At 38.2% G+C, this 26,016-nt stretch overlaps 1 protein-coding gene across 5 annotated transcripts in view; it reads left to right on the top strand.

The window, feature by feature from the left end:
- Positions 1 to 26,016, top strand: part of usp34 (ubiquitin specific peptidase 34) — a 371,687-nt gene that overhangs the window by 250,813 nt on the left and 94,858 nt on the right. For all 5 annotated transcript variants that reach the window (XM_043696074.1, XM_043696076.1, XM_043696075.1 and 2 more), the window contains 9 exons: positions 7,176 to 7,241; positions 12,574 to 12,720; positions 12,814 to 12,870; positions 12,979 to 13,056; positions 13,977 to 14,071; positions 19,618 to 19,790; positions 20,480 to 20,630; positions 20,850 to 20,928; positions 22,092 to 22,145. In XM_043696074.1, coding sequence (XP_043552009.1) covers positions 7,176 to 7,241; positions 12,574 to 12,720; positions 12,814 to 12,870; positions 12,979 to 13,056; positions 13,977 to 14,071; positions 19,618 to 19,790; positions 20,480 to 20,630; positions 20,850 to 20,928; positions 22,092 to 22,145 — 900 coding nt within the window. The remainder of the gene's footprint in view (positions 1 to 7,175; positions 7,242 to 12,573; positions 12,721 to 12,813; positions 12,871 to 12,978; positions 13,057 to 13,976; positions 14,072 to 19,617; positions 19,791 to 20,479; positions 20,631 to 20,849; positions 20,929 to 22,091; positions 22,146 to 26,016) is intronic.

The raw sequence follows: 26,016 nt of genomic DNA, 5'->3' as shown, positions 1-26,016 counted from the left end.
TGAGTAAAAATAGGAACAGTTTAAATAATATTGCAATGTTCCAGACGTTAACTGGGATTGTTTCACTCTCAGGCAGACATGTTTGGGCAGTTAATTCAATTTGTTTCCATTTAGTTTTGATGGATTACATATCTAGCTAATTAATTCAGGGAAGTGATTGTTTCAGAATCTCCATGTTTGACATTCAGCTGCACATTCACATAGGGACCACAGCAATTTATTTAATGTGTGCATGAGCATTGTTGTGGTAGCATCTGCTTATGCACAGATGCATCTTGCCAAAGGAGGGTCTGCTGTGACATGTTGGGGATTGTCTGCGCAGGCAGTAGTCAGCTTTGCCGCTCATCTTGCCATTGAGGGCATACATTCTGAAAAACTTTTAAATACTTCATTTGTTATGGTTAAACGTAAATTTTAAGCTCTTCCGTGATTTTTTTTTTCCCCCTTTGATTTTTCCTTGGAAAAGGCAGATAATACTGTTTGCCTCAGGATTGAGATTCTGACAGTTCAACAATGGAATTTCACTATTTGAAATGATCTTTTGACAGCTACAGTGTTTTGCTTTATTTTTCATGTGTATGATCAGACACTGGTTTTTTCCTGTTTGTATCTGATCTCCCCTACATCTTTGGATTCTGGAGAAACATCAGCAGATTGGAAAACTGCCAATGTGACACTGCTACTCAAAAGGGGAGGGAGGCAAAAAGTGGGTAACTATAGGCATATTAGCCTAAAAGATATTCCTGTTGAGGGAGAATGCAGTTTGGCCTAGGTGAGTTTGTTCCTGCAATCAAATCTTGTGCATGGCACATGTTTAGATTGATTTGTGAAGATTTTGAGCTGCTGGTATATTTAAAGCCACAATTGTCCATTCTACCCCTCTCAGGGGGAATTGTAGAAGGAGATAATGAAATCTTTTTTGTTTGTGTTAGAACTAACCTGATTAAATTTGAAAGGGAGTGAGAGCAATTTTATTTGAACATATCGCCTTGTGCCATCTATTCAATATTAGTGTCTGTCCATGTGTTCTACTATTAATTTTAATGAAGAATGAATGAGAAATTAACCTGTTTTTGTGTAGTAGTGCCAGTATTCTCTGAAAGCTAATGCTGGTAAGCTGTCTAATCTTAATTTTTTTGGAATCGTTTCAATTTATTTCTTAAACTTTTAACAGTAAGTTCCAATTTTTTTTTTACTTCAAATTATCTTTATTTAAAATGTAAAGTGAATTATTAAGTAGGCTGTACACAATACTTGGGTACTTGATTTACTTGGCAATTTTCTTTTTATTAACTTCCTGTTTGTTTCGAGTTCCATGTGCTGTTATAACTGTTCAGATGTCTTGAGGTGTCAAATGTACCTGCTTATTGTTGACATATTTTGATGAAAAAGTTGTATCCAAGCCTGCTGTGCAATGACTTAATATGGTCAACTTGATGGTTAGTGTTGAAGAAAAGGCAAGGAAGAAACCTCCATAGAATAGGCAAAGCAGCCAGAACGTTTTTATCAGTTATCCAAGTGCTGGACCATTTTCCAAATGTGCAATAGTTAAACATGTAAGCACTGAACTCTTGCATGGGATATAATTTGAATTAGTTGTATTACATGTCCTACAAAACTTTTGACAAATTTACACAAAGGAGATTGAAAAACATTGTTATAAAAATAGATGGAAGATGAAAACTGACTGAACATAGGCATATAATAGTTGTTTCCCTGTGAGGCAGTCTAGAACGGGAATTCTTAGTTTTAGGGGAACAGATTTAAATCAGAGGTGAGGAGGAATTATTTCCCTCAAAAGGTCATGGATCTACAGAATTCACTACTCGGTGCATATGACAGCAGAACACTGAATAAAGTTAAGCAAGAGATGAACAGATTTTGAATTAGTCAACTAAATCTTAACCAAAGCGGATAGAGTGGAATCAGTAGATGTGTTGTATTTAGACTTAGGGTAAGAGTTGGAGATAGTAAATTAGCATGGATAGAGAATTGGTTAATGGGCAGGAAATGATGAGTGGGGATAAGAGGTTCTTTTTCATGACCAGTGGGTTCCTGTGCTGGAACCACAACTGTTTACAATGTATATCAATGACTTGGAAGAAGGAAGTCAGTGTCTTTTTGCTGATGACACAAAAATAAATAAAGACAGATTGCAAGAAGGATAGAAGCAATTTACAGAAAGATAATGATAGGTTAAGTAAGTGGGCAAAAAACTGGCAAATGGAATATAGCATGGGAAAATGTGAAATTGTTTATTTTGCAAGGGAGAACAAAAGAACAGTATTATTTAAATGGAGGAAAAACTGCAGAAAATTGTAACATAAAGGGATTTGAGAATATTTGTGCAAGAAATGCAAAGCTAACATACAGGTGCAGCAGGAACTCAAAGGTTAATTGAATGTTGGCCCTTATTTCAAGTGGATTAGCATATGAGAGTAGAGAAATCTTATTGTAACTGTACAAGATGCTGGTGAGACCGCAGCTGGAATACTGAGAGCGATATTGGTCCCTGTATTAAAGGAAAGATATTATTTCATGGAGGCAGTTCAGAGAATATTCATTGGGATAATTCCTAATATGGAGGGATCTCCTTATAAGCAATGATCGAAGAGGTTGGGACTCTTCTCACTGGAACTTAGAAGAATGAAAGGTGACCTCATTAAAACATATAGGACTCAAGTGGATTTGACAGGGTAAATGCTAAGAAGATGTATCCCCTCATGGAAGAGTCCAGGACCAGAGGGCATAGTCTCAGAATTAAGAGATGTGAATTTAAGACCTGTGATGAGAAGGAATTTCTTCTCTAAGGGTTGAGTGTCTTTGAAACTCCTTGTCACAGAAAGCTGTGTAGACAGAACCCTTGGTTCTACTTAAGGTTGAGTTGGATAGATTTGTGATCAGTAGGAGAGTCAAGGTGGCCAATGTGGAGGTTTATGTGCATTGGTAGGAAAGCGAGGCATTGGCTATTTTCTAAGTAGGGAAAGCCTTTAGAAATCTGAGGCACAAAAAGAAGTCAGAATTTGTGTTTCTGTTAAAGTTAATATGCAGGTTCGTTAGGAAGGCACATGCAATGTTAGCATTAATTTTGACAGGGCGAGAATACAAGAACAGAGAGGTACTGCTGAGGCTGTATGAGGGCTCTGGTCAGACTGCATTTGGAACATTGTGAGCAGTTTTGAACCCTGTATTAAGATAGGATGTATGAGCCCAAACAAGGTTTACAAGAATGATCCTGACCATATGTCACAGTGCCACTACCTTGGGTGGCTTCATCCTGGAGGTACAGGACATACCCATAGATGGTGACAGTCATGACTGAGGAATTGAAAGGTATGACCCCCCACCACCACCAAAAAAGCCCAGATGTTGGTCAGGAGAGCTTTTGTGATTTTCATTGATGTTTCTAGTGCGTAGGTCAATGCCATGTGTTCTGTCCATTTCCATTCCTTTAACATACAACTGTATCTTCAAAGTAAAGCAATTTTACTTCAAAATATTTTCATATCTGTCAGCCTGATTTGATGTTAGCCTGGGACCATTGATCAATCTCGCCATGCAGTCACAGACCCAAACCCACTTTTGTGACAATGTTGTTTTACATCGACTTCAATTAATCATTATCGTATTACAAATAATGGTCATTACCTATAACTAAACTACAACTAATTTTTGAAAAATAAGCTTAGTTTCCATGGTTTCAGAACAGTAAAATTCCTTGCCTTCTTTCATTGACTAATTTTTCCAAAATTACATTCCCTCATCAGGCTTGCAAATGTTATCAGATTTCTAAGTCAACTTAATCTTTTATCTTTTTACCACTGATCTTTGGCTCTTCTCCTTGTAGTCTCAGTAAGGTATGATGTGTGCTAGAGATATCTCTTGAACTTTTAAACTCCAAATTAGGAAGAATAGAGTGATGTTTATTTTCGTTGGCAAAAGTCGAATTGAGTTGAGAGTAGAGTCATTATAGATATACAGCACGGATACAGACCCTTCGGTGTAACTTGTCCATGTCGACGAGATGTCCCAACCCAATCTAGTCCTAACTGCCAGCACCCGGCCCGTGTCCCTCCAAACCCTTCGTATTCATATACCCATCCAGATGCCTTTTAAATGTTGCAATTGTACTAGCCTCCACCACATCCTCTGGCAGCTCATTCCAAATACACACCTCCCTCTGCATGAAAAACTTGCCCCTTAAGTCTTTTTCATATCTTTCCCCTCTCACCCTAAACCTATGCCCCCTAGCTGGGAAAAGACCTTGTCTATTTACCCTATCCATGCCTCTCATATTATTCTAAACCTCTATAAGGTCACCCCTCAGCCTCCAATGCTCCAGGGACAACAGCCCCAGCCTATTCAACCTCTCCCTATAGCTCAAATCCTCCAACCCTGGCAACATCCTTGTAAATCTTTTCCGAACCCTTTCAAATTTCACAACACCCTTCTGATATGAAGGAGACCAGAATTGCACGCAATATTCCAACAGTGGCCTAACCAATGTCCTGTGCAGCCGCAACATGACTTCAACTCCTGTACTCAATACTCTGACCAATAAAAGAAAAGCATACCAAACACCACCTTCTACCTGCGACTCTACTTTCAGGGAGCTATGAGTCTGCACTCCAAGGTCTGTTTGTTCAGCAACTCTTCCTAGGACCTCACCATTAAGTGTAGAAGTCCTGCTAAGATTTGCTTTCCCAAAATGCAGCACCTTGCATTTATCTGAATTAAACTCCATCTGCCACTCCTCAGCCCATGGGTCCATCTGATCAAGATCCCATTGTAATCTGAGGTAACCTTCTTCGCTGTCTGCTACACCTCCAATTTTGGTCTCATATGCAAACTTACTAACTGTACCTCCGATGTTCATAGCCAAATCATTTATATAAATGACGAAAAATAGTGGACCAGCACCAATCCTTGTGGCCCTCTACTGGTCACAGGCCTCCAGTCTGAAAAACAACCCTCCACCACCACCCTGTCTTCTACCTTTGAACCAGTTTTGTATCCAAATGGCTAGTTCTCCCTGTATTCCGTGAGGTCTAACCTTGCTAACCAGTCTACCATGGGGAACCTTGTCGAATGCCTTACTGAAGTCCATATAGATCATGTCTAACGCTCTGCCCTCTTTGTTACTTCAGAAAATTCAATCAAGTTTGTGAGACATGATTTCCGATGCACAAAGCCATGTTGACTATCCTGATTCAGTTCTTGCCTTTCCAAAAACATGTACATCCTGTCCCTCAGGATTACCTCCAACAACTTGCCCACCACCGACGTCAGACTCATCAGTCTATAGTTCCCTGGCTTGTCCTTACCACTTTTCTTAAATAGTGGCACCACGTTAACCAACCTCCAGTCTTTTGGCACCTCACCTGTGACTATCGATGATACAAATATCTCAGCAAGAGGCCCAGCAATCACTTCCCTAGTTTCCCACAGAGTTCAGGGGTACACCTGATCAGGTCCTAAGGAATTATCCAGTTTCATGCATTTCGGGACATCCAGCACTTCCTCCTCTGTAATATGGACATTTTTCAAGATGTCACTAACTATTGCCTACATTCTCTCTCTTCCATGTCCTTTTCCACAGTAAACACTGATGCAAAATACTCGTTTAGTATCTCTCCCATCTCCAGTGGTTCCACACAAAGGCTGCCTTGTTGATCTTTGTGGGGCCCTATTCTCTCCATAGTTACCCTTTTCTCCTTAATGTATTTGTAAAAACCCTATGGATTCTTCTTAACTCTATTTGCCAAAGCTATCTCATGTCCCCTTTTTGCCCTCCTGATTTCCCTCTTATGTGTACTTCTACTGTCTTTATACTCTAAGGATTCACTCTGTCTATCCTGTCTATACCTGACATATGCTTCCTTCTTTTTCTTAACCAAACCCTCAATTTCTCTAATCATCCAGCATTCCCTACCACCTACCAGTCTTTCCTTTCACCCTAACTGGAATAAACTGTCTCTGGACTCTAGTTATCTCATTTCTGAAGGCTTCCCATTTTCCAGCCATCCCTTTACCTGCACACGTCTGCCCCAAATCAGCTTTTCAGAGTTCTTGCCTGATACTGTCAAAGTAGCCTTTCTCCAATTTAGAAATTCAACTTTTACATCGGGTCTAATGTTTTCGATCACTATTTTAAAACTAATAGAATTATGGTTGCTGGCCCCAAAATGCTCCCCTATTGAGACCTCAGTCACCTGCCCTGCATAAGTTCCCAAGAGTAGGTCAAGTTTTGCACCTTCTCTCGTTCGTACATCCACATAGAATCAGAAAATTTTCTTGTACACACTTAACAAATTCCTCTCCATCTAAACCCTTAACACTATGGCAGTTCCAGTCTATATGTAGAAAGTTAAAATCCCCTACCATAACCACCCTACTATTCTCACAGATAACGTAGATTCTTTATAACTGGGGAAGAGAATATGTAAGCAGATTATGGAGGTACAGATTGGAAATTAGAATTATACTTTTTATTTTTGAAGACCTGAATGAATCGAAAAGGTAAATACACTTTTCAAAATCTTGTGACATTTTAAAATGTTCCATTACTCATGAAAAGGAGAAACATGATTAAAACTAGCACAGGTTTCAGATTTTAAAGATAAGTATACATGCAGATAATCACATAATCTTTAGAATGCACATTCACAACCTGTTGAGGGCAATAGAACATAATTTCTGGAATTCTCCATCCCAAAATGCTAACCCAATGCTATATTTCACCTGACTCTCCTCACCACATATCCTGTTCAATATGCTCTCTGACTGAATCAGTATTATTACTAGGGCGGATTTAACCTTTTTATTTAAATGGGTCTGCCATGTGCAAGTCAACAGCATAAGGGAGGTAGAACATCACAATTGTCTGGAGTATAACAAGTGAATTAGAAAGGATGAAATAGTTTTAATTTATGGTGGCAGTGCAGAAGTTTATTAATATGTGTATAATAATTGGAGTGATAAATTTTAGCAAGCTGTTTAAGTGAATTCTGCACTTTGTATTTGCCAACTTTAACCCAATGCCTGGGAAGTTTAAATGAACCTCAGCACTTTATGCTCTGTGTAATCATTCAAATTACTTCATTATTTCTGTCCAGAGGTAGGCAATTCAAGTGGCAGTTCCTATTTAATTTTTTTTTGCCTTCTTCCATTCTTAGTATTCAGACGACATAAAGCATAAAACAACACTACTGGAACTGCAAAAGATGTTCACGTATCTCATGGTGAGTATTTTGTTGGCTTATAAGTAGACATACAGAAATAAAATATTGTGGATGCTGCAAATCTTAATAAGTAGTATTTGAAGATACTCAACAGAATATGCTTAATAAGCTAACAGATAAGGTGCATCTACAGAGTAAGAAGCAAGTTTACCATTTCATGTCTGTGATCTGCTGTCAACATTAGGAATGTGATGAATTGGAAAAGTTAGGAACTTATTGAGCTTGGAAATGTCAGCAAAGCAATGAGCTTGTTACAAGTGAGAGCAAGGAAGGTAGGATAAAGATCAAAAAGAAAGCTGGTCAGTAGTATTGAATTTGTGCATTTTTGAAAAAAGATATTTTGTCAAAGCTTTTCATGTTGCGCTCATCAGGACAACTTTCAAGAAGAATTAAAGTAAAGAGAAACAATCTTTATGTTGTAGAGGAGGAGAGTATAAATCGGTTAGCAAGTACACTCTGAGGTGTTGACAACTCATTTAGTCTGACTTGCAGTGTAGGGCACTTGTGCATACTGGAAGCTACAAATATTAATGCACAGGGCCTTATCCTTTGCAGGCAGAAAGAATATGTACATTGCACCTGTTTGAACTCGACTCAAAATAGGTGACAGTCTCTGGTTAATTTCTCAGGGCAATACCTTGATAAATCAGAGTCAATCTGCCTGGTTTAACTGTCAGTCATCATAAATTGATCCATCCTCCGTGAAAAAGCCTCTACCAATCAAAACGCTGCTTTCATACAGTGTAAATGTTTTCTCTTTGGCATTTCTGTGAATTGTCCTGTTCAGTGCAAGACAGAATGTCGTTTTCCCAGAAATATGAAAGGGACATTCTCTAATAGAGTGAAAGACAGGAGAGATTGTGATCTAAGTATGCCCAAAATGTATGGTAACAAATAAACACAGTGTCTAAGGGGTCATAAAAACAGAAAATGCTGCAAATACTTAGTAGACCAGAAAACATTAATGGAGAGGAATAGAATTAATATTCATTTCGGTGATCATCAACTGAGTTTCCCTTCATAGATGTTGCCTGATATGTGGATAATTTCTACGAACAGATTCTGGCCAAAAGGAAAAAGAGTGAGAAACATTTAGAAATAATCAAAACTTCAAACAAGAAGGAAATAAAACAGAGCTTAAGACCTCAAGTTGTTGATTTTAGTATTGGAGTCCAGGGCTTATAAATGACCAGTTGAAAGATAAGACCAGAAGATGCAAGGGCATTCAGCCTATCGAGTCAAAAAGTGTGGCATTGGAAAAGCACAACAGCTGAGGAACAGGAGAGTCGACATTTTGGGCATTAGGAATGTTAGGTTGGGGAAGGCAGTTGACAGATAAATAGGAGAGTGGGGTGGAGGGGAGGTAGCTGATAGATAGATGCAGGTGGGGGGGGAAAAGATGCAGGTGGGGGGTGATGGTGATAGGCCAGATCTCCAGTATTTGCAGTCCTCACTTTCTTGCATTCAGTCTATCGAGTCTGCTTGGCCATTCAGTGAGATCATGGCTATCTGATCCTCAACTCAATTCTTCTACGTTTTTTCCATAAAAATCTGTCTGTCTCAGTCTTGAATATATTTAATGACACAGGCTTGATAGACCTCTAGGGAAATTAATTCCACAGATTCATTGACCTAAGTGAGAAGAAATTTCTCCTCATCTCTATCTTAAATGCACAACCCCTTATTCTAAGACTATGCTGTCTGGTACTAACCTCAAGAAAATTACACTACTAACTGCTGGGACTGTTTTTCCTGGAGCATCGGAGGCTGATGGCTGACTTTATAGAGGTTTATATAATCATGAGGGGCATGGATAGGATAAATAGACAAAGGCTTTTCCCTGGGGTTGGGGAGTCTGGAACTGGAGGGCATAGGTTTTAGGTGAGAAGGAAAAGATATAAAAGAGACCTAAGGGGCAACATTTTCACGTAGGGGGTGGTTCATGTATGGAATGAGCTGTCTGAGGATGTGGTGGAGACCATTACAATTGCAGCATTTAAAAGGCATCTGAATGGGTATATGAATTGGAAGGGTTTAAAGGGATATGGCCAAGTGCTCGTTTCAGTAAGGGGTCATATATTTCAGTCTTCTATATTTCAATGAATACAGGCCCAATCTACTCAACCTCTTCTCATCAGACAGTTCCTGCTTTCCTCATATCAGCAATGTGAACGTACTGTGGACTATTTCCAATGCCTGAATCTGTTTTCTTGGATAAGTCACCCTAAACTGTTCACAGCTGGAAATGTGTTGCTGAAAAAGCGCAGCAGGTCAGGCAGCATCCAGGGAACAGGAGAATTGACGTTTCGGGCATAAGCCCTTCTTCAGGAGAAGACCTCACTTTCTCCCTAAACTGTTCACAGTATATTCCAGCTGTGGTCTGACTAGTGCCATGTATAGTTTTTGCAAATTATGCAAGGTTTTAAACTCTACTCCCTTTGAAATAAAGGTCAACATTCCATTTACCTTCCCTATTATCAGCTGAAATTGGATGCTAGCTTTTTGGGATTCCATGAGGATTCCATCCCTGTTCTTCCTTTTAAATAACATACAGCTCCTTTATTCTTCCTCCCAAAGTGTATAACCTGTCTGTAAAGATGAAGCATTTATTGAAGTGCATTGAAGTACTGCAAGTAACTGAGGATAGTAGGATCAGAGTCGGAGAAAGATGGAGAATTAAAATGGCAAACAACAAAATGCTTGGAGTCTGATCTGTTGAGATTTTTCAATAATTTAAATTTCAGTTTGTTATAATCACTGACTTGCTACATTGAAAGAGGAGCCCATTCAGCTCAGTGTGTTTGCACCAGCTGTTTGTTTAAACCGTGTAACCTTGAGCTATTCTTCATCCTTTTCCCTTCAAACCCAAATGTTTTATTCAAACAATCGTTTAAAAGCTCTTCAATGTAACATCACACATCTTGGTAATTCTTCAGAGTTAAAAATCACACAACACCATGTTATAGTCCAACAGGTTTATTTGGAAGTACTAGCTTTCAGAGCACTGCTCTTTCATCAGGTAACTAGTGGAGCAGGATAATAAGACACAATTTAGAACAAAAGGTCACTGTGTCATGCAATTAAATGATCTATGGAACAAACCTAGATTGCTGTTAAGTCTTTCATCTTTTAGAATGGGTTGCAGGTTTTGATTCATTAATATGTAAATCCCAGAACTACTTTCAAGTCACAGTCTCGAGATAATTTAAGGTTTTATTAAAAATAGTGACATCTCAGCTCAGACAGTGTATTAAAGGTGTGAGGTTAGAGTCTGTATCCCAATCTTGAGTCAGACTGGTTCTATTTCCAAAGTAGGAATCTATAAAATGGTATATGAATTGACTGCCTTCAGGTTGTGTGCCTTTTGAGCAAAAATAGAATATATCTACAAATACAATTCTGCAAATGCAAATTCACCACAGATTTTTGTTTGTGTGAGGGAAAGAGAGAGAGAGAGAGAGAGAGTGAGTGTGTGAGAGCGTGCGGGTGAGGGAGTATGTGTTTGCATGTCTGTGTGCTTGGTAGAAGTGTGTGTGTGAGAGATAGAGTATAAGCCTGTGAGAGGGTGAGTGTGTGGGAGTGTATGTCTGAGAGAGTGTGTGTATGGGAAAGGGTTTGTGTGAATGTGTGAGTATGTAAGCGTGTGTGTGTATGTATGTAGAGTGTATAGTATAGTGGGGTCACCTGTAGTGTGACATGAACCCAAGGTACCAGTTGAGGACATCTCCATGAGTACCGAACTTGGCTATCAGCCTCTGCTCAGTCACTCTGCGTTAGTGTGATACTGAGGTCCGCCTTGGAGGATGGTCACTCGAAGATCTGAGGCCGAATGTTCCTGACCGCTGAAGTGTTCCCCAACTGGGAGGGAACATCTCTGTCTGGCGATTGTTGCATGGTGTCCATTCATCCATTGTTGTAGCATCTGCTTGGTCTCCCCAGTGTACCTTGCCTCAGGGCATCCTTGCCTGCAGCATTGAGATAGACAACATTGGCTGAGTCATATGATTACCTACCGTGTATATGGTGATTCTATACAGCATATAACAACTCGCTATGGGAAGAAGTTTTGTTTCTTACATTACAATTGGTCTTTTGTAAATTACTTTAAATCAATGACCTTTCATTCTAGATCCTTTTGAGTGGGACTAGTTTTTCCCTATCTACTCTGTCCAAATTGCTTATGATTTTGAAAACTGCCATCTTAGCCCTCTCTTCTACGTGGAAACCAGTCCTGACTTCTTCAATGTATCTTCATAGCTTAAGTTTCTCAGATGAACTATTGTTGTAAGCCTCTTCTGCATGTTTTCCAGTTAGTTCACATCCTCCTTAAGAAATATGGCATCCTCAAATATAGACAGTACTCTCTCTCAAGTCGAATTGGTGTCTGTCACAAGCTCAACATAGTTCCTTGATCTTGTACGGTATGCCCTATTTTAAGAAAAAGCCTAGGATATTGTATACTTCAATTCTGTATACTACTTTCCACCTGACCTGTCACCTTTAATTGCATACATACGTATACACCCAGGTCTCTCAGCTCGTATATATGTAATAGCTGGGACACCTGGGTGTATACACCCAGGTTTATGCTGCCATTCTTTTGTATCCACATGGCTGCTGTCCCTTTTACTTGATAAGCTTTGAATTTTGCTCATACGTCTGTTATATGGTACAGTATTAAATAACTATTTCAAAGTCCATGTACGTCACATTCAGCATTACACTCAATCCTCTGTTATTTCTCCAATAAACTCAAGCAACTTTGTGAAGCATGATCTTCCCATTAAGAAATTTTCACTGATTTCATTATTCTTTCCAATAGTTGTCATAAGCCTTTAATATCACAATCACCCTTACTTAAATATTCCCTCACTGACATTTGATCTACTTGATGCACCTCATTCTCAAGAACCTTCTTTAGTTGTGCCTTCTTTCTTATTGGACTACAAACATTCCTGTAGAAAACTCATCCAAACATTATTTAGGAGCGCTTGTCCCACTCTGATCTTTGCTACCATTGGGTAAAAACAATGACTGCAGATGCTGGAAACCAGATTCTGGATTAGTGGTGCTGGAAAACCACAGCAGATCAGGCAGCATCCGAGGAGATTTTACTGCTCCTCAGATGCTGCCTGAACTGCTGTGCTTTTCCAGCACCACTAATCCAGAATCTTTGCTACCATTATCTCAATCTACATTGAGATCATTAAAGTCCCCCATTATGACCACGCTATAATGTTTTTAACTCTCTGTAATAAAAAATGATATTGATACCAGCAATGAATTTAACATTCTAAATGACCAATTTCTTTTGAAATATCTGCTTGTTTAGGAAAGTGAGCGCAAAGCATATAATCCACGACCTTTCTGCAAAACCTATACTATGGACAAACAACCATTGAACACAGGAGAACAGAAAGATATGACTGAATTTTTCACTGACCTGATTACAAAAATTGAAGAAATGTCCCCTGAACTGGTAAACTTGAAATACCTTTTTGTAGTTGTTTCATACCATAAAGGGAGGGTGTCATTGTCTAAAAGTATCCTCTTAACTTTTTTTTAATATTAGAAAGACACGGTGAAAAGCTTATTTGGAGGGGTTATAACAAATAACGTGGTGTCATTGGTAAGTGTACTTAATTTTTGAACATTCAGAAGTTTAATTAAGCAGTTCCATTATGAAAATAAATTATCTATGATAAATACTGAAGTTGTAACTTTTCTTTAAATTCAGGATTGCGAACATGTCAGCCAGACAGCTGAGGAGTTCTACACAGTTAGATGCCAAGTGGCTGATATGAAAAACATTTATGTGAGTTATGTCTAATTTTGTAAGGTAAAATAGTGCAATATCTGAATTAACAAAGATAAAATTAAGATACATGATTTTCAAAGGCTGCTAAAGTGGAAACATTGCAAGACAATTCAACTTCCTCATCATAACCTCGCATGTCACATTTGTTTAATATTTTCAGAATAAAACATACATAATGTTGAATAATGTTGTAAGAGCCCTTTTATTATTTTGAAAAACTTAAAAATTCATGAATAAATGTCATGGTATTTTATTCAGAGAAATAATGACTCCTTTAAAATCCACATAGTGATGTTTCTTGTCAAAAGGATTGACTTTTTACAATAAATTGTGTTCTGAACTATGTGCCTTTCTCATCACATTGGTACTTTATTCACCAGAAGAGAAAATATGCCGTGATTACATTAAAATTGTAATGTGCTTACTAATGTTAATCCGTGCTTAAAATATCTTGAAGTCAGTAGACAATGTTTTTAATTGTACAGTACAACGTTTGTTTTTGATATATTTTTCTGACTTTATTGTGGCCCACTTGGTCGCACTCTTGCCACTGAGGCACAGGCTTCCAGGTTCAGATCCAACTCTTGGGTTTGCACACACAATTGATGCTAACACAATTCACTGTGGAAAGAGTGCTGCACTGTTAGAGGTGCCACCTTTTGATGAGATGTTAAACCAAGGCAGATAGGTGTAAAAAGTTCCACGGCATAATTTCCAAGAAGAGCAGACAAGTTTTCATAGTTATTTTGGCTGATATGTGTCATCAAATTGGCATTACAAAAGAACAGATTATCTGGTCATGATCGCATTGTAGTTCACTGTATGCATGCACTTCAAAAAGTACTTTGGTTATAAAGTGTTTTGAAATGTCTGGTAATTATGAAAGATGCTTTATAAATATGTGTTTCGCTTTCTAGGAGTCGCTTGATGAAGTTACAATCAAAGATACTCTGGAAGGTGATAATATGTACACTTGTTCCCAATGTGGAAAGAAAGTACGGGCTGAGAAAAGGTTCGATTTCACAACAAATATATTTAGATGCTTTAACTTAACTGCTCCATAAGAATATCCTTGACTGTATAGTATTTTTACATTGCTAAAATAAGAACAAAGTTGAATCTTTGTGGATCTATTCATCAGGAATGAATACACAAGAAGTAAAACTTAGAGATAATGTATTTTTATGAGGTATGAAAAGAGGGTACTGACTAATTGGACCATAATTAGCGTGGAGATACAGCAGGAATTGCTAGTCTTAGTTGATCAAACTCATACTAGTCTAGTAGATTGTCTGCTTGATTAAAGCAGTACCCTGGGGAGTGTAGCAAAGATTGATAGTCTGTATAGGCCCTTGTCAGCTCTTGGTCTACGTTACTAGTCTGAGTGAACAAGGATTAACAGTTCCTACTGCAACTTGTGCCAATCATGATTCTGTCACCTAGTACCTTCTCATGCTGTACAAATTGCATAGGGGGTCAGTTAGCTCACTTGGCTGGACAACTGGTTTATGATAGAGTGAAGCCAGCAGTGTGGGTTCAATTCCTGCACTGACTGAGATTACCATGAAGGTTCCTCCTAATTAACTTCTTTCTACACTTGATACCTGATGACCGTCTACTTAAGCTACAGCCAGTAGTCTCTCTCTAATGAAAGATCACCTGTATGGTCTAGTAAGACTATGGTGACTTTACTTTTACCTTTTTATAAATTTCTGTTCCCTTCATCAGCTTTGGTTTCTTATAGAACATAGAACAATACAGCACAGAACAGGCCCTTCGGCCCTCGATGTTGCACCGACCCGTGAACTATTCTCAGCTTGTCCCCTACACTATCCCATCATCATCCATGTGTTCATCCAAGGATTGTTTAAATCTCCCTAATGTAGCTGAAAGGTGTGGCACTGGAAAAGTACAGCAGGTCAGGCAGCAGGAGAATCAACATTTCGTGCATAAGCCATTCAACAGGAAGGGTTCTAAGATTCCTGATGAAGGGCTTATGCCTGAAATGTTGATTCTGCTTCTCCTTGGATGCTGCCTGATCTGCTGTGCTTTTCCAGCACCACACCTTTCAACTCTGATCTTCAGCATCTGCAGTCCTCACTTTCTCCTTGGTTTCTTATGTGTCAATCCTCAGTTCAGAGAGGGGGGGGGCAAGTTGATGGGATAGCACTATTAAGAAGAGATGAGATGAGGACGTTTGAGAGAGACAATCTGGGCTTAAATGATGTCAAGTCCATTTGGGCAGAGGTTTTAAAAAAGATAGCAAGGGAGTAAAAACATTGCAGGTCTGCAAACTACTCCTACCAAACAAACTGTAATCATTTTTGAGGAAAAGTTATAAATCTGAAAAAAAGACAATTATTGGTGATTTTAATCTTCATGCTGATTAAGTTAATCAAATTGGAAGCAATAGCTACAACAATAAATTCATAGTTTTTCAAGAGCAATATGTCATGGAGTCAACCAGGAGCAGGCTATCTTGGATCTGGTAATGAGGTAGGTTTAATAAATTATCTCAGTAAAAAAATCCCCAAGGAAGTAGTGATCATAGTATAGAATTTAATATTCAGATTGAGAGAGAGAAACTTGAGTTGGGGAAAAAAACTGTGCTTAACTTGGAACTATAATGAAATGAATATCGTCAGCTGAAGTGAAATGGTGGATAGATTAGCAAGAATGACAGTAAGCAAGCAATGTTAGGCATTTCAGGAGGTAATTCATGACTATCATCAAAAATACATCCCAGGAAGGAATGATTCTGAGGAGAATGATAAACTAACCATGACTAACCAAGGAAGTTAAGGAGTGTTTTAAGTTGAATGAAAAAGCATATGAGGAGGCAAAATTCAGTCATAGCCCAGAAGACTGGGATTAGTTCAGAATCTAACAAAGAAACACTAAAAAGATTGAGAGAAAATAAACTAAGAGGTTAAACTAGTGAAGAATAAAAAACTGACCATAAGAGCTTTTCTAATATATAAAAAGAAGAGAGAGATCAAAGTGAACATATGTCCCTTAGAGAATGAACCTAGGGAGATGGGGAATGAGGAAATGGCTGAATAGTTAAACTGACAATTATCATCAGTCTTTACAGTGGAAGAAACTTCAAACATCCAATGAAGAATACAGGTAGGAATTAAGTACCATCACCACCACTAAAAGTATTAGACAAACTAATGGGGCTCAAGGCAATAAGTCTCCTGGCCCAGATGGCTTGCGTCCTAGGATTCCTAAAAGGAGGATCCACAGAGATAGTAATGCATTGGTTGTGATTTTCCAAAAATCCTTGCATTCTGGTAAAGTGCCAAGGGTTTAGACAACTGCTAATGTGATACCCATATTCAAAAAGGGAGTTGGCAAAAAAATGGGTAACTATAGGCTGCTTATCCTAACATTGTTGGAAAACTATTGGAATTAATTATTAAAGAAGTAACAGCATATTTGGAAAATCATAATCTAATTAAGCAGAGTCAGCATGGCTTCATTAAAGAGAAATTGTGTCTGGCAAATATTTTGGAGTTTCTTGAATAAGTCTCAACTAGGGCGGATAGCGGGGAACCAATAGATATATTGTATTTGGACTTTGAGAGTGGATTCAACAAGGTACCTCTGAAACAGTCAGTTCTAAGATAAGAGCCCTTGGCATTAGTATATTGGCATAAATAAGGAAGTGGCTGATGGCAGGAGACAGTGAGTGGAGATAAAGCATTCTTTTTCAGGTTAGTGAACCATGAACAGTGGGATTCCATAGGTATCTGTGGTGGGACCATAACTGGTTACAATATATGTTGATGACTTTGGGAAAGGAAGTGAATGTACTGTGGCCAGATGTGCAGACGATACAAAAATAGATGGAAAGACAGGTTGTGAGAGGGATAGAAACATTTTGCAGAGAGAGATTCATAGGTCAAGTAAGTGGACAGAAAGGTGGGTGATGGCAAAATATGAAGTTGTTCATTTTGAAAGAGGTCAAAAATCACACGCCACCAGTTTATAGTCCAACAGGTTTATTTGAAAACACTAGCTTTCAGAGCACTGCTCCTTCGTCAAGTGCCTCCACTACATTTTGGAAGGGACAATGAAAGAACAGAATATTATTTAAATGGAAAAAACTGCAGAATGCTGCAACACAAAAAGGACTTTGTGGTATTAGCCTATAGATGCAGCAAGTAATCAAGAAGGCTGATGGAATGCTGACTTTTATTTCAAAGGGGTTGTAGTGCAAAAGTAGGAAAGTCATTCTGCAACTGTACAAGATGCTGGTGAGACCATTTATGGAAAGCAGTTTTGGTCCTCTTAATTAAGGAAAGATTATTATGTTGGAGGCAGTTCAGCGAAGGTTCACTAGGATGATCCCTGGAATGAAAGGATTGCCTAATGAGCAAAGGCTAAACCGATTGTGATTTTACTCATTGGAGTTTAGAAGGTGGAAGGTGATCTCCGTATAGGATTCTCAAGGGACTTGAGAGGGTAAATGCTGATGGGATGTTCCCCCTCATAGGAGAGTCTAGGACCAGAGGGCATGGCCTCCGAATAAAGAGGCACCAATTTAAGACTGATGAGAGAGAATTTTTTCTGAGGATTGAGAATCTTTGGAACCTATTGCCACAGAGAGCTGTGGGAATAGTGTCTCTTTGTACATTTAAGACTGAGATGGACAAATTCTTGATCAGAACAGAAAAATAAAGGGTTATGCAAGAAAGTGGGTATGAGAAATATCAGACCAGCTATGATCCTATTGTATATCAGAGCAGGCTTGAGGTGCCAAATGGCTTACTCCTGTTACTGTTTCTTATGGTATGTTTATGCAGGGAGATGGGCAGGAAACTAAAGGCTGGTTAGCCTGACCTCAGTCATTGGTAAGATTTTGGAGTCCATTATTAAGGATGAGATTGCAGATTGCTTGGAAGTGCATGGTAAAATAGGGCTGAGTCAGCATGGCTTCATCAAGAAGAGGTGATGCCTGACAAATCTGTTTAAATTCTTTGAGGAGGTCATGAGTATGTTAGACAAAGTAGAGCCAGTGAACGTGATCTATTTGGACTTCCAGAAGGCCTTTGACAAGGTGCTGCACAGGAGGCTGCTAAATAAGATCCAACCCATTATGTTAGATTGGATAGAAGATTGGCTACCTGACAGAAGACAGAGTGTGCATGAAGAAACTGAGGGCATTGTTGCTAAGTTTGCAGATGATAAAGGTAGATGGAGGGACAGGTACTGTTGAGGAAGCAGGGAGGCTGCAGAAGGACTTGGACAGGCTGGACAAGTAAGTGACATATAGTGCAATGTGGCCAGGTATGAGGTTATGCACTTTGGTAGGAAGACTAGAGTAGCAAATGAGGTGTACATTTTTTAAATGAGGAAAGGCTTTGGAAATGTGAGGCACAAAGAGGCCTGGGAGTCCGAGATCAGCATTCCCTTAAGGTTGACATGCAGGTTCAGTTGGCATTTCGGAATGCAAATACAATGTTAGCATTCATTTCAAGAGGGCTAGAATACAAGAGCAGAGATGCTCTGCTCAGGCTATGCAAGGCTCTGGTCAGACCACATTTTGAAATGCTGTGAGCAGTTTGGGCCCTGCATCAAAGGAAAGATGTGCTGGTCAATGAGGGGATTCAGAGGTATTTTACAAGATTGATCCCATGAACCAAGGGCTTGTCATTTGAGGGGTGGTTGAGGATTCTGGATCTGTATTTGACAATGTTTAGAAGGATAAGGAGGAATCTCATTGAAACTTACAGAATTCTACAAAGACTGGATCAAGTGGATGTAGAGAAGCTGCTTCCACCATAAAACAGACTAGAAGGGCACGGCCTCCTTTAGAATTGATGAGGAATTGATGAGGGAGATGGAGCTGTGGAACTTATTGCTACAGAAGGCTGTAGAGGCCAAGTCATTGAGTTATTTAACACCGAGACAGATGACCCTTGAATCTCTTAATAATCAAGAATCAAGGGGGAGAAGGCAGGAGAATGGAATTGAGAAACATTTCAGTCATGATCAAATGATGGAGCCAATTCGATGGGTCGAATTGCCTCATTCTGCTCCCATATCTTATGGTTAAGTGCAAACTGAAATGCTTTGACTTTGTCTCTTTCTAGCAATATTTAGGCTTTGTACCATAGCCAATTAATTGCATTTTTAAATTAATAAGCATGATGGGACTCTTGAACATTCAACAGCATGATTGATATTAGTTGTTGAGTAATAAAATTTGCTGATCACTGAAAAAACCCTGTTTTAAATGTTGTTTTACATATTATGCAATGATTCCAGTGATGCTACTGTAAGAGTATTTTCCACCACTCAACACTGCTACCATGGCATTCCATCTGCAACTTTGTTATCTGTCCGAAAGAGGAAAACATGTATATCTGGAAGGGATGTCTTTACATGAGATATTAACTGTATTGGCGTTTAAATCAAACAGAATTTTTCTTAAAAGAAAATATAACACAGGCATGCACTACCAATGGATTTAATTCCGCTGGATACTTGGAATGAATAAATATGTACATTTTTGCCCACTGTGATTGTTTCTTTTTGCATCTGTCACAGGGCTTGTTTCAAGAAATTACCTCGAATCTTGAGTTTCAATACCATGCGTTACACTTTCAATATGGTTACAATGATGAAAGAAAAAGTCAACACCCACTTCTCTTTTCCTCTGAGACTTGACATGACTCCTTACACTGAAGATTATCTTATGGGAAAAACTGACCGTGTAGATGGTACTGTAATAGTTTTATTTAATTTAATAATTCTGCTTCACTACAAATAGAGAATAATGTTAAAAACTCAGTTGTCTGATGAAATGTCATTCATATTTCCCTGATTTTTTTTGGTAACTAATATGCTAGTTGTTATGGCAGTTTCCAAGATGTAAATCAGTTTCGTAGGGTTTCAGTCCTACATGCTAATTGAGATTTTCTTCTAATTGTTTTGTATATACTGAAATTGACTGTTGATACAAAATTTTAGTGTTCTAACTATACTTTTTTGTGAGTGACTGCAAAGAGATTAATTCTGAATTGTCTTTAAAAGGATAAAGGAAGCTAGATGTAAATCTGTTCAATGTTCTCCTCTAATCCTTGTTAATGCATGCACTTTTGGTTAATTATGTAAAACATTGTATTCTAGAGCTGTGCAGAAAGTGCACTTCACCGAATGTCATAACTCAAATGTCATGACGTTTAGCTTTATAGAGATTGAGATTGCTATATCCACTACTGTGACAGAATAAGTTGAAGCAGTTCATGCTTATGTCCTGCAGTTGAATTTCAATCAGTTTGATGCTGCTACGTGCTCATTGATTAAAAACCTTCCAATGTTGGATGAGTTACAACACGAGCCTTCTTTTCTAAACAGACTTAACTGGCAATGTCATGCTGAAGTGAACTTTGTTTTTATTTCATTTCAGGTTTTAAAGAGAATGGTGAAGTTAAACAAAGTGAAAGCTTTGAGTATGATTTGATTGGAGTGACTGTGCACACAGGGACAGCAGATGGAGGGCATTATTATAGTTTTATCAGAGATATTGTGAATCTTCATGCTTATAAAAACAATAAATGGTAAGCAGATGTTTATAGTGTCAATTTTCAAGTTAGTCGTATGGGCTCCTTTAACACCTCATATTTCCTTTCTCTGAAAGTAGAAATTAACAGTATCTTCGTTATTGGCTTAATGCCAATTAAGTGAAATTGTATCCCATGTAAAACTTTTTACATAAGACTGGGTAAAAGAGCTAATACCATTTGTTTTAATAGCTGTGGTTTTTAACCCCTCTTTAGGTATCTATTTAATGATGCTGAGGTAAAACCATTTGATTCTACTCAACTTGCCTCTGAATGCTTTGGTGGAGAAATGACAGTAAGTTCTAGTTTTCTTTTTCTGATTGTTTCTCACAGGAACAGTAGATGTAAGTGGCAGTATTACCTCTTTTCTGGCATTTACTTTGCTATCCATTTAAGAACAATCATTGTATTTTGACAATCTAATTCCTCTGTTCATTTATTTAGGGTAAATTTTAATGAAAATTACTGTATACTTTTAATGTCCAGTTTTAAGACCTCTGGTAATTTTAGGGCTTTGCCACTTGACTAAGGAGATCTGTTTATTTTTGAAACTGGATTGACAGCACCATTGATAAAAATAATATGTGCCACAGCTAAAATATAAAAAAAAACTTCTGGTCTCCCAAGAATTAGTTTCTTTAATCCAGAATGGAAAAGATGTACTGCATTTAGTATCAGTGCTGTGGAGCAAGGCAGGGACCTAGCTGACATGGTTCCTTGCTGCTGATTGATATCCAGTGATCTCCACTGAGGTCAATTGAGAAATTCCTGCGGGAAGATAGGATTAAGATCAATTGCTCCAACACCCTGAAGCCCCAAACAATTAGTCTGCAAACTCTCATTACACAGACTTTACAGAAATGTTTGAAAATGTCTGATTCCTGGATGTATGGAGTCAATCCCTTCAAATGAGAAAGGGAGAAGAATTGACAGAAAAGAGTCCTTTTTATTGCCTGTATTTTGTGGAACTAGATTATCTTTCATGTGCATTCTCTTTTGATAGAAATTTCCCAAATGTCGACTTTAAAAATATCAATGCCAAAACTGATTTGTAACAGTAATATTGGATGATGTTATTAGTATAAAAGATCTTTACTATGTTTGTTGCTTTCAATGTATGTACAAAATAATTTTGATCCTTTTGGTTGCCTTGTAATCCTGTCCACAAGTATTTTCATTTTGCATCATTCTGTACAAATGACCTTTTAGAGTAATGTTCATTAATCAGTGCCTTTGTTATTTAACCCACTTCCTGACCTCACTCCAACATCACCTGTACTTTGTACATTCTCCCATTATTTGATGCAATCAAGCTTGTTTGCTACCTTCTATTTAATATCCAGTTACCATGTTTCTGTGCAACAAACATTTAAAATCTCAGGGCTGTGCTTATATTTCTTGTCAACTTCCAGGACTTTGAATTATGCAACACTTTAATTTTTTTTTAATTTTTTTTAGACCAAAACATATGATTCTGTCACAGACAAGTTCATGGATTTTTCCTTTGAAAAGGTAAATATTTTTGGAGAATAATTAAGATTTCTTTTCGATTATTTTTTAGAATGAGGAGCCTTAACTAGTACTTTGCAATCTTTAGTACTTCACAACCTGTGCATGGATGCAGATGTGGGCAGGCTTCTTGATGAGTGCTTTGCCTCTGTCTTCACAAAGGGGTTGGATGATGCAGTCATTCTAGTTAAAGAGGAGTGTGAAATATTAGATAAAATAAGCATAATGAAGGAAATACTGGAGATACTGACCTCATTGAAGGTAGATAAATCACCAAGGTCAGAGAAATTGTATCCTAAGCTGCTAAAGGAAGTCAGGGAGGAATAGTGGATGCTCTGAGGATCATTTTGCATTCCTCACTATAGATATTAAAGGATTGGAGATTTGTAAATGTTGTGCTATTATTCAAAAAGGGTGTGAAAGAGAGACTGGTCAGTCTGACCTCAGTGGTGGGCAAATGACCAGAATCATTGCTGAGACACAGAATTATCTATTACTTAGGCACAGATTGATCAGGAATAGTCAGCATGGTTTTGTGAAGTGAAAGTCATGTGTTATTCAGTTGAATGTTTGAGGAAATAATAAGGAGATTGATGTAGGTAGTGCACTGGATGTACCCTATATTCTAATCAGATTTTAATAAGACATTTACAATGTTCCACATGGCAAACTGGTCAAGAAAAATTAAAGCCCATGGAGTACAGGAAATGTTACAATTTGACCAAATGTTTGCTCGGTGACCAGAAGCACAGGATAATTGTTAACGGACGTTTCTGTGAATGGAAAATGTTTTCTAGTGGTGTTCTACAGAGCTGTATTTTGGATCCTTCGTTGTTCGTTGTATATATGAATGATTTGGACTTGTATGTGGTAAGCATAATTGGGAAATTTGCAGGCAACACAAAATTTTTCTGGGTAGTTGATAGTGAAGAAGATGGTTGTTGGCTCCAGGATTACATCAGTAGTTTGATGGAATGGGTGGATAAATGGTAAATAGAATTCAATCCTGTAAAGTACTAGGTTATCCATAAGGGGAGAGTGAACAAAGCAGCAGATACTCAATAAACTGTACAATATTGAGAGGGGTAGAGAAAGTAAGAGACCTTCAAATGTGTATCTGCAGGCCCATGAAGGTAGGAGAACAGCTCAATAAGGTAGCAAAGTATGTTTGAGTTGCGTTCCTTCATTGGATGAGATACTCAATGCAAAAGCAGGGATTATAATGCTGGAACTATATAAAGTGCTAGTTTGACCACAGCTGTGGTTTTGTACCCTCTTCTGCTCACCAAGTTATAGGAAGCACATAATGCTTTAGAGTTTACAGATGAGATATACAAGAATTTGCCAGGACTTGAAAATTGCAGTTATGAAGAAACATTGGATAGGCTATGATTGGTTTCTTTGAAATGGAAGAGACTGAAGTGTGACTTAATTGAGGTGCATAACGTAATGAAGGGCTTGGATTAAGTGGACATGAAAGACTTGTCCCTACTGGAGAGGTCAGTTACCAGGGGGCCACAGATTTAAATGTGATTGGTAGAAGAATTAGAGAGCATGTAGGGAAAACATTTATCCGGAGGGTGATGGATGCCTTGGATTCACTGTCAAGTTTGATGGTTGAGGCAAAACCCTTAATTAATTTGAAAGGAACCTGGATCTGCACATGAGGTGCTGTAATCTTCAAGGTTGTGATGTTAGAAAATTGAATTAGAATGGATGGCCAGTTTATTCAGACAATGGGGCACAGTGCGCTGAATGGCCTCCTTCTGTGCTGTACTTTTTTTTTAAAAACTTTTTCTCTTCTCTCCCACCCAAATCTCCAAAACCTTTAAAAACTATCTGTTTTGGAACTATCCTGAAAAGAATAATTGCAGTTGTGCTAATGGGATGTTGTTTTTATTGCTAATGATCTTTTATTCTGTTACTTGATATTGATTGGCATTGTAAAGTAGAGTGAAGATTAAGGACTGAGATTAAGCAGGGTGCAAGAGACATGCACTTGGAGAACGCTGTAGAAGCAAGGTAGGCTAGAGAGAGGGAGGAAGAGAATTGTGAAGGAAAGGAATGAACGGTGAAACAAGGTTCATTATCCAGTAGAAGATCAAACCTCTTTGAGCAAATGGTTGAGGAGTAAATCATGACCCCTAGAGGATTTTATTAATTGGTCAAATAGCTGAGACTCCACCAGTTAGCTACTGGATGAAAGGCAACCAATAATGTTTCAAAAAAGACCTGCAAAGGAGGTGACCAGAGCTCAGATTTTGTAGGGAGCTAAAACTAGTTTGCTACTAGTCGGCTGCATGGCTCAGATTGGGATCTTTGCATGTGGAGATAATGGACCTGAATTTATTTTTCCTACATCAAGCATGTTAATCACTGATTTATTTTGATACATTGTAGAAATGATATATCTTGCAACATACAGGTCATCTTGGTGTATAAGATTTCTGAACTTTTTGGTCGCAAAATCTTTTTTTTTGCATATCCTCACCTAACTTGCTCCTGTCTTTCAGCCACAACATGCTATAGTTGATTTAGTGATCAGTTTCAAGTTTTCAACCCACAGATGTATGTTTCACTTGCTAGAACTTTATAACAATCTGTGTCAATGAATCAAGCAAGCGATAAGTGCTGTGTTGCGCAGATATGCATGAGATTAAGACCTAGCTCTCTCAGAATAGGGTCAGTGGGCTGAGGAGAGGCAGATGGAGTTTAAATTGGTTAAATGTGAAGTATTACATTTTGGTAGTACAAAAGTGATCGGACATATACAATTAATGGTTAAGGCCCTGGGTAGTGTTGCAGTAGAACAGAGCCCCCTATGGATTCAGGCACATAATTCTTTGAAATTTGCATCATAGGTAGACAGGGTGGTTAAAAAGACACTTAGTACACTTGCCTTCATTGCTCATACCTTTTGAGTATAGGAGTTGGGATGTCATGTTGGGGTTGTACAAGACATTGGTGAGGCATCTTCTACAGTACTGTGTCCAATCTGGTCACCCTGTTATCGGAAGGATATTATTAAACTTGAGGAAGTTCAGGAAAGATTTACCAGGATGTTGCCAGGAATGGAGGGTTTGAGATATAAAAATAGAGGAAGCGGTGTGTGCATGAACAGTTACAATGTTTAAAAGAAATTTGGATAAGTTCATGAATAGGAAAGGTTTGGGTGGATCAAGTTTAGTTTGGGAACATGGTTGGTGTGGACAAATTGAACTGAAGGCTCTGTTTCCATGTAGTTTGACTCTGACAAATGAAGTTGTTTCCATTTTGTTGAGGATTTCTGTTAGTTACAAAGTCAGAGAATTCATGATGGGCAGATTTATACACATGCTGTTCTTTGGACTAGCAATATAGCCATGGTTTAATATACAGGTCTCCATCAGACTAATGTTGATTTACAATGTGGTGTGGGCAGTAATTACAAATTATGAATCAATTTGAATTGTTTGAGAGCTGAAGATGTTTGATTTGATGATAAAGCCATGCGCAGCATGAAATTTACCTTGTCTCTGATGATAAAGCCATGCGCAGCTATTCCACTTGTTGATTAGAATATTTGTCTGTGCTCTCCTATTGAATGAGGTATTGGTTCTTAACTCTTTGGAATCATTTGCCACGTTAAGAAGATAGTGAGGAAAACTGAGGAGTAATGCCAAATATTATATTTGAAGGCAAAATAAACTGACTTGGATAAAATTTTACTTTCAATGATTACTGAGATTTATTCTAGACCAGAGTGGAGGTTGGTTCCACCCAAATTTAATTCTGCACTACTTAACTAGTTGATTTCCTGTGACACAGCATACCAAGGCAGGAAGTTTTATAACTCTTACTTGCCTCTAGTTTATACACTACTGCTATTTTAATT

The sequence above is a fragment of the Chiloscyllium plagiosum genome, chromosome 9 (genome assembly GCF_004010195.1).
Source record: "Chiloscyllium plagiosum isolate BGI_BamShark_2017 chromosome 9, ASM401019v2, whole genome shotgun sequence".
Taxonomy (NCBI): Eukaryota; Metazoa; Chordata; class Chondrichthyes; order Orectolobiformes; family Hemiscylliidae; genus Chiloscyllium; species Chiloscyllium plagiosum.
Note: the sequence above shows the minus strand (reverse complement) of the source record. Positions and strands in the feature narration are given on the sequence as shown.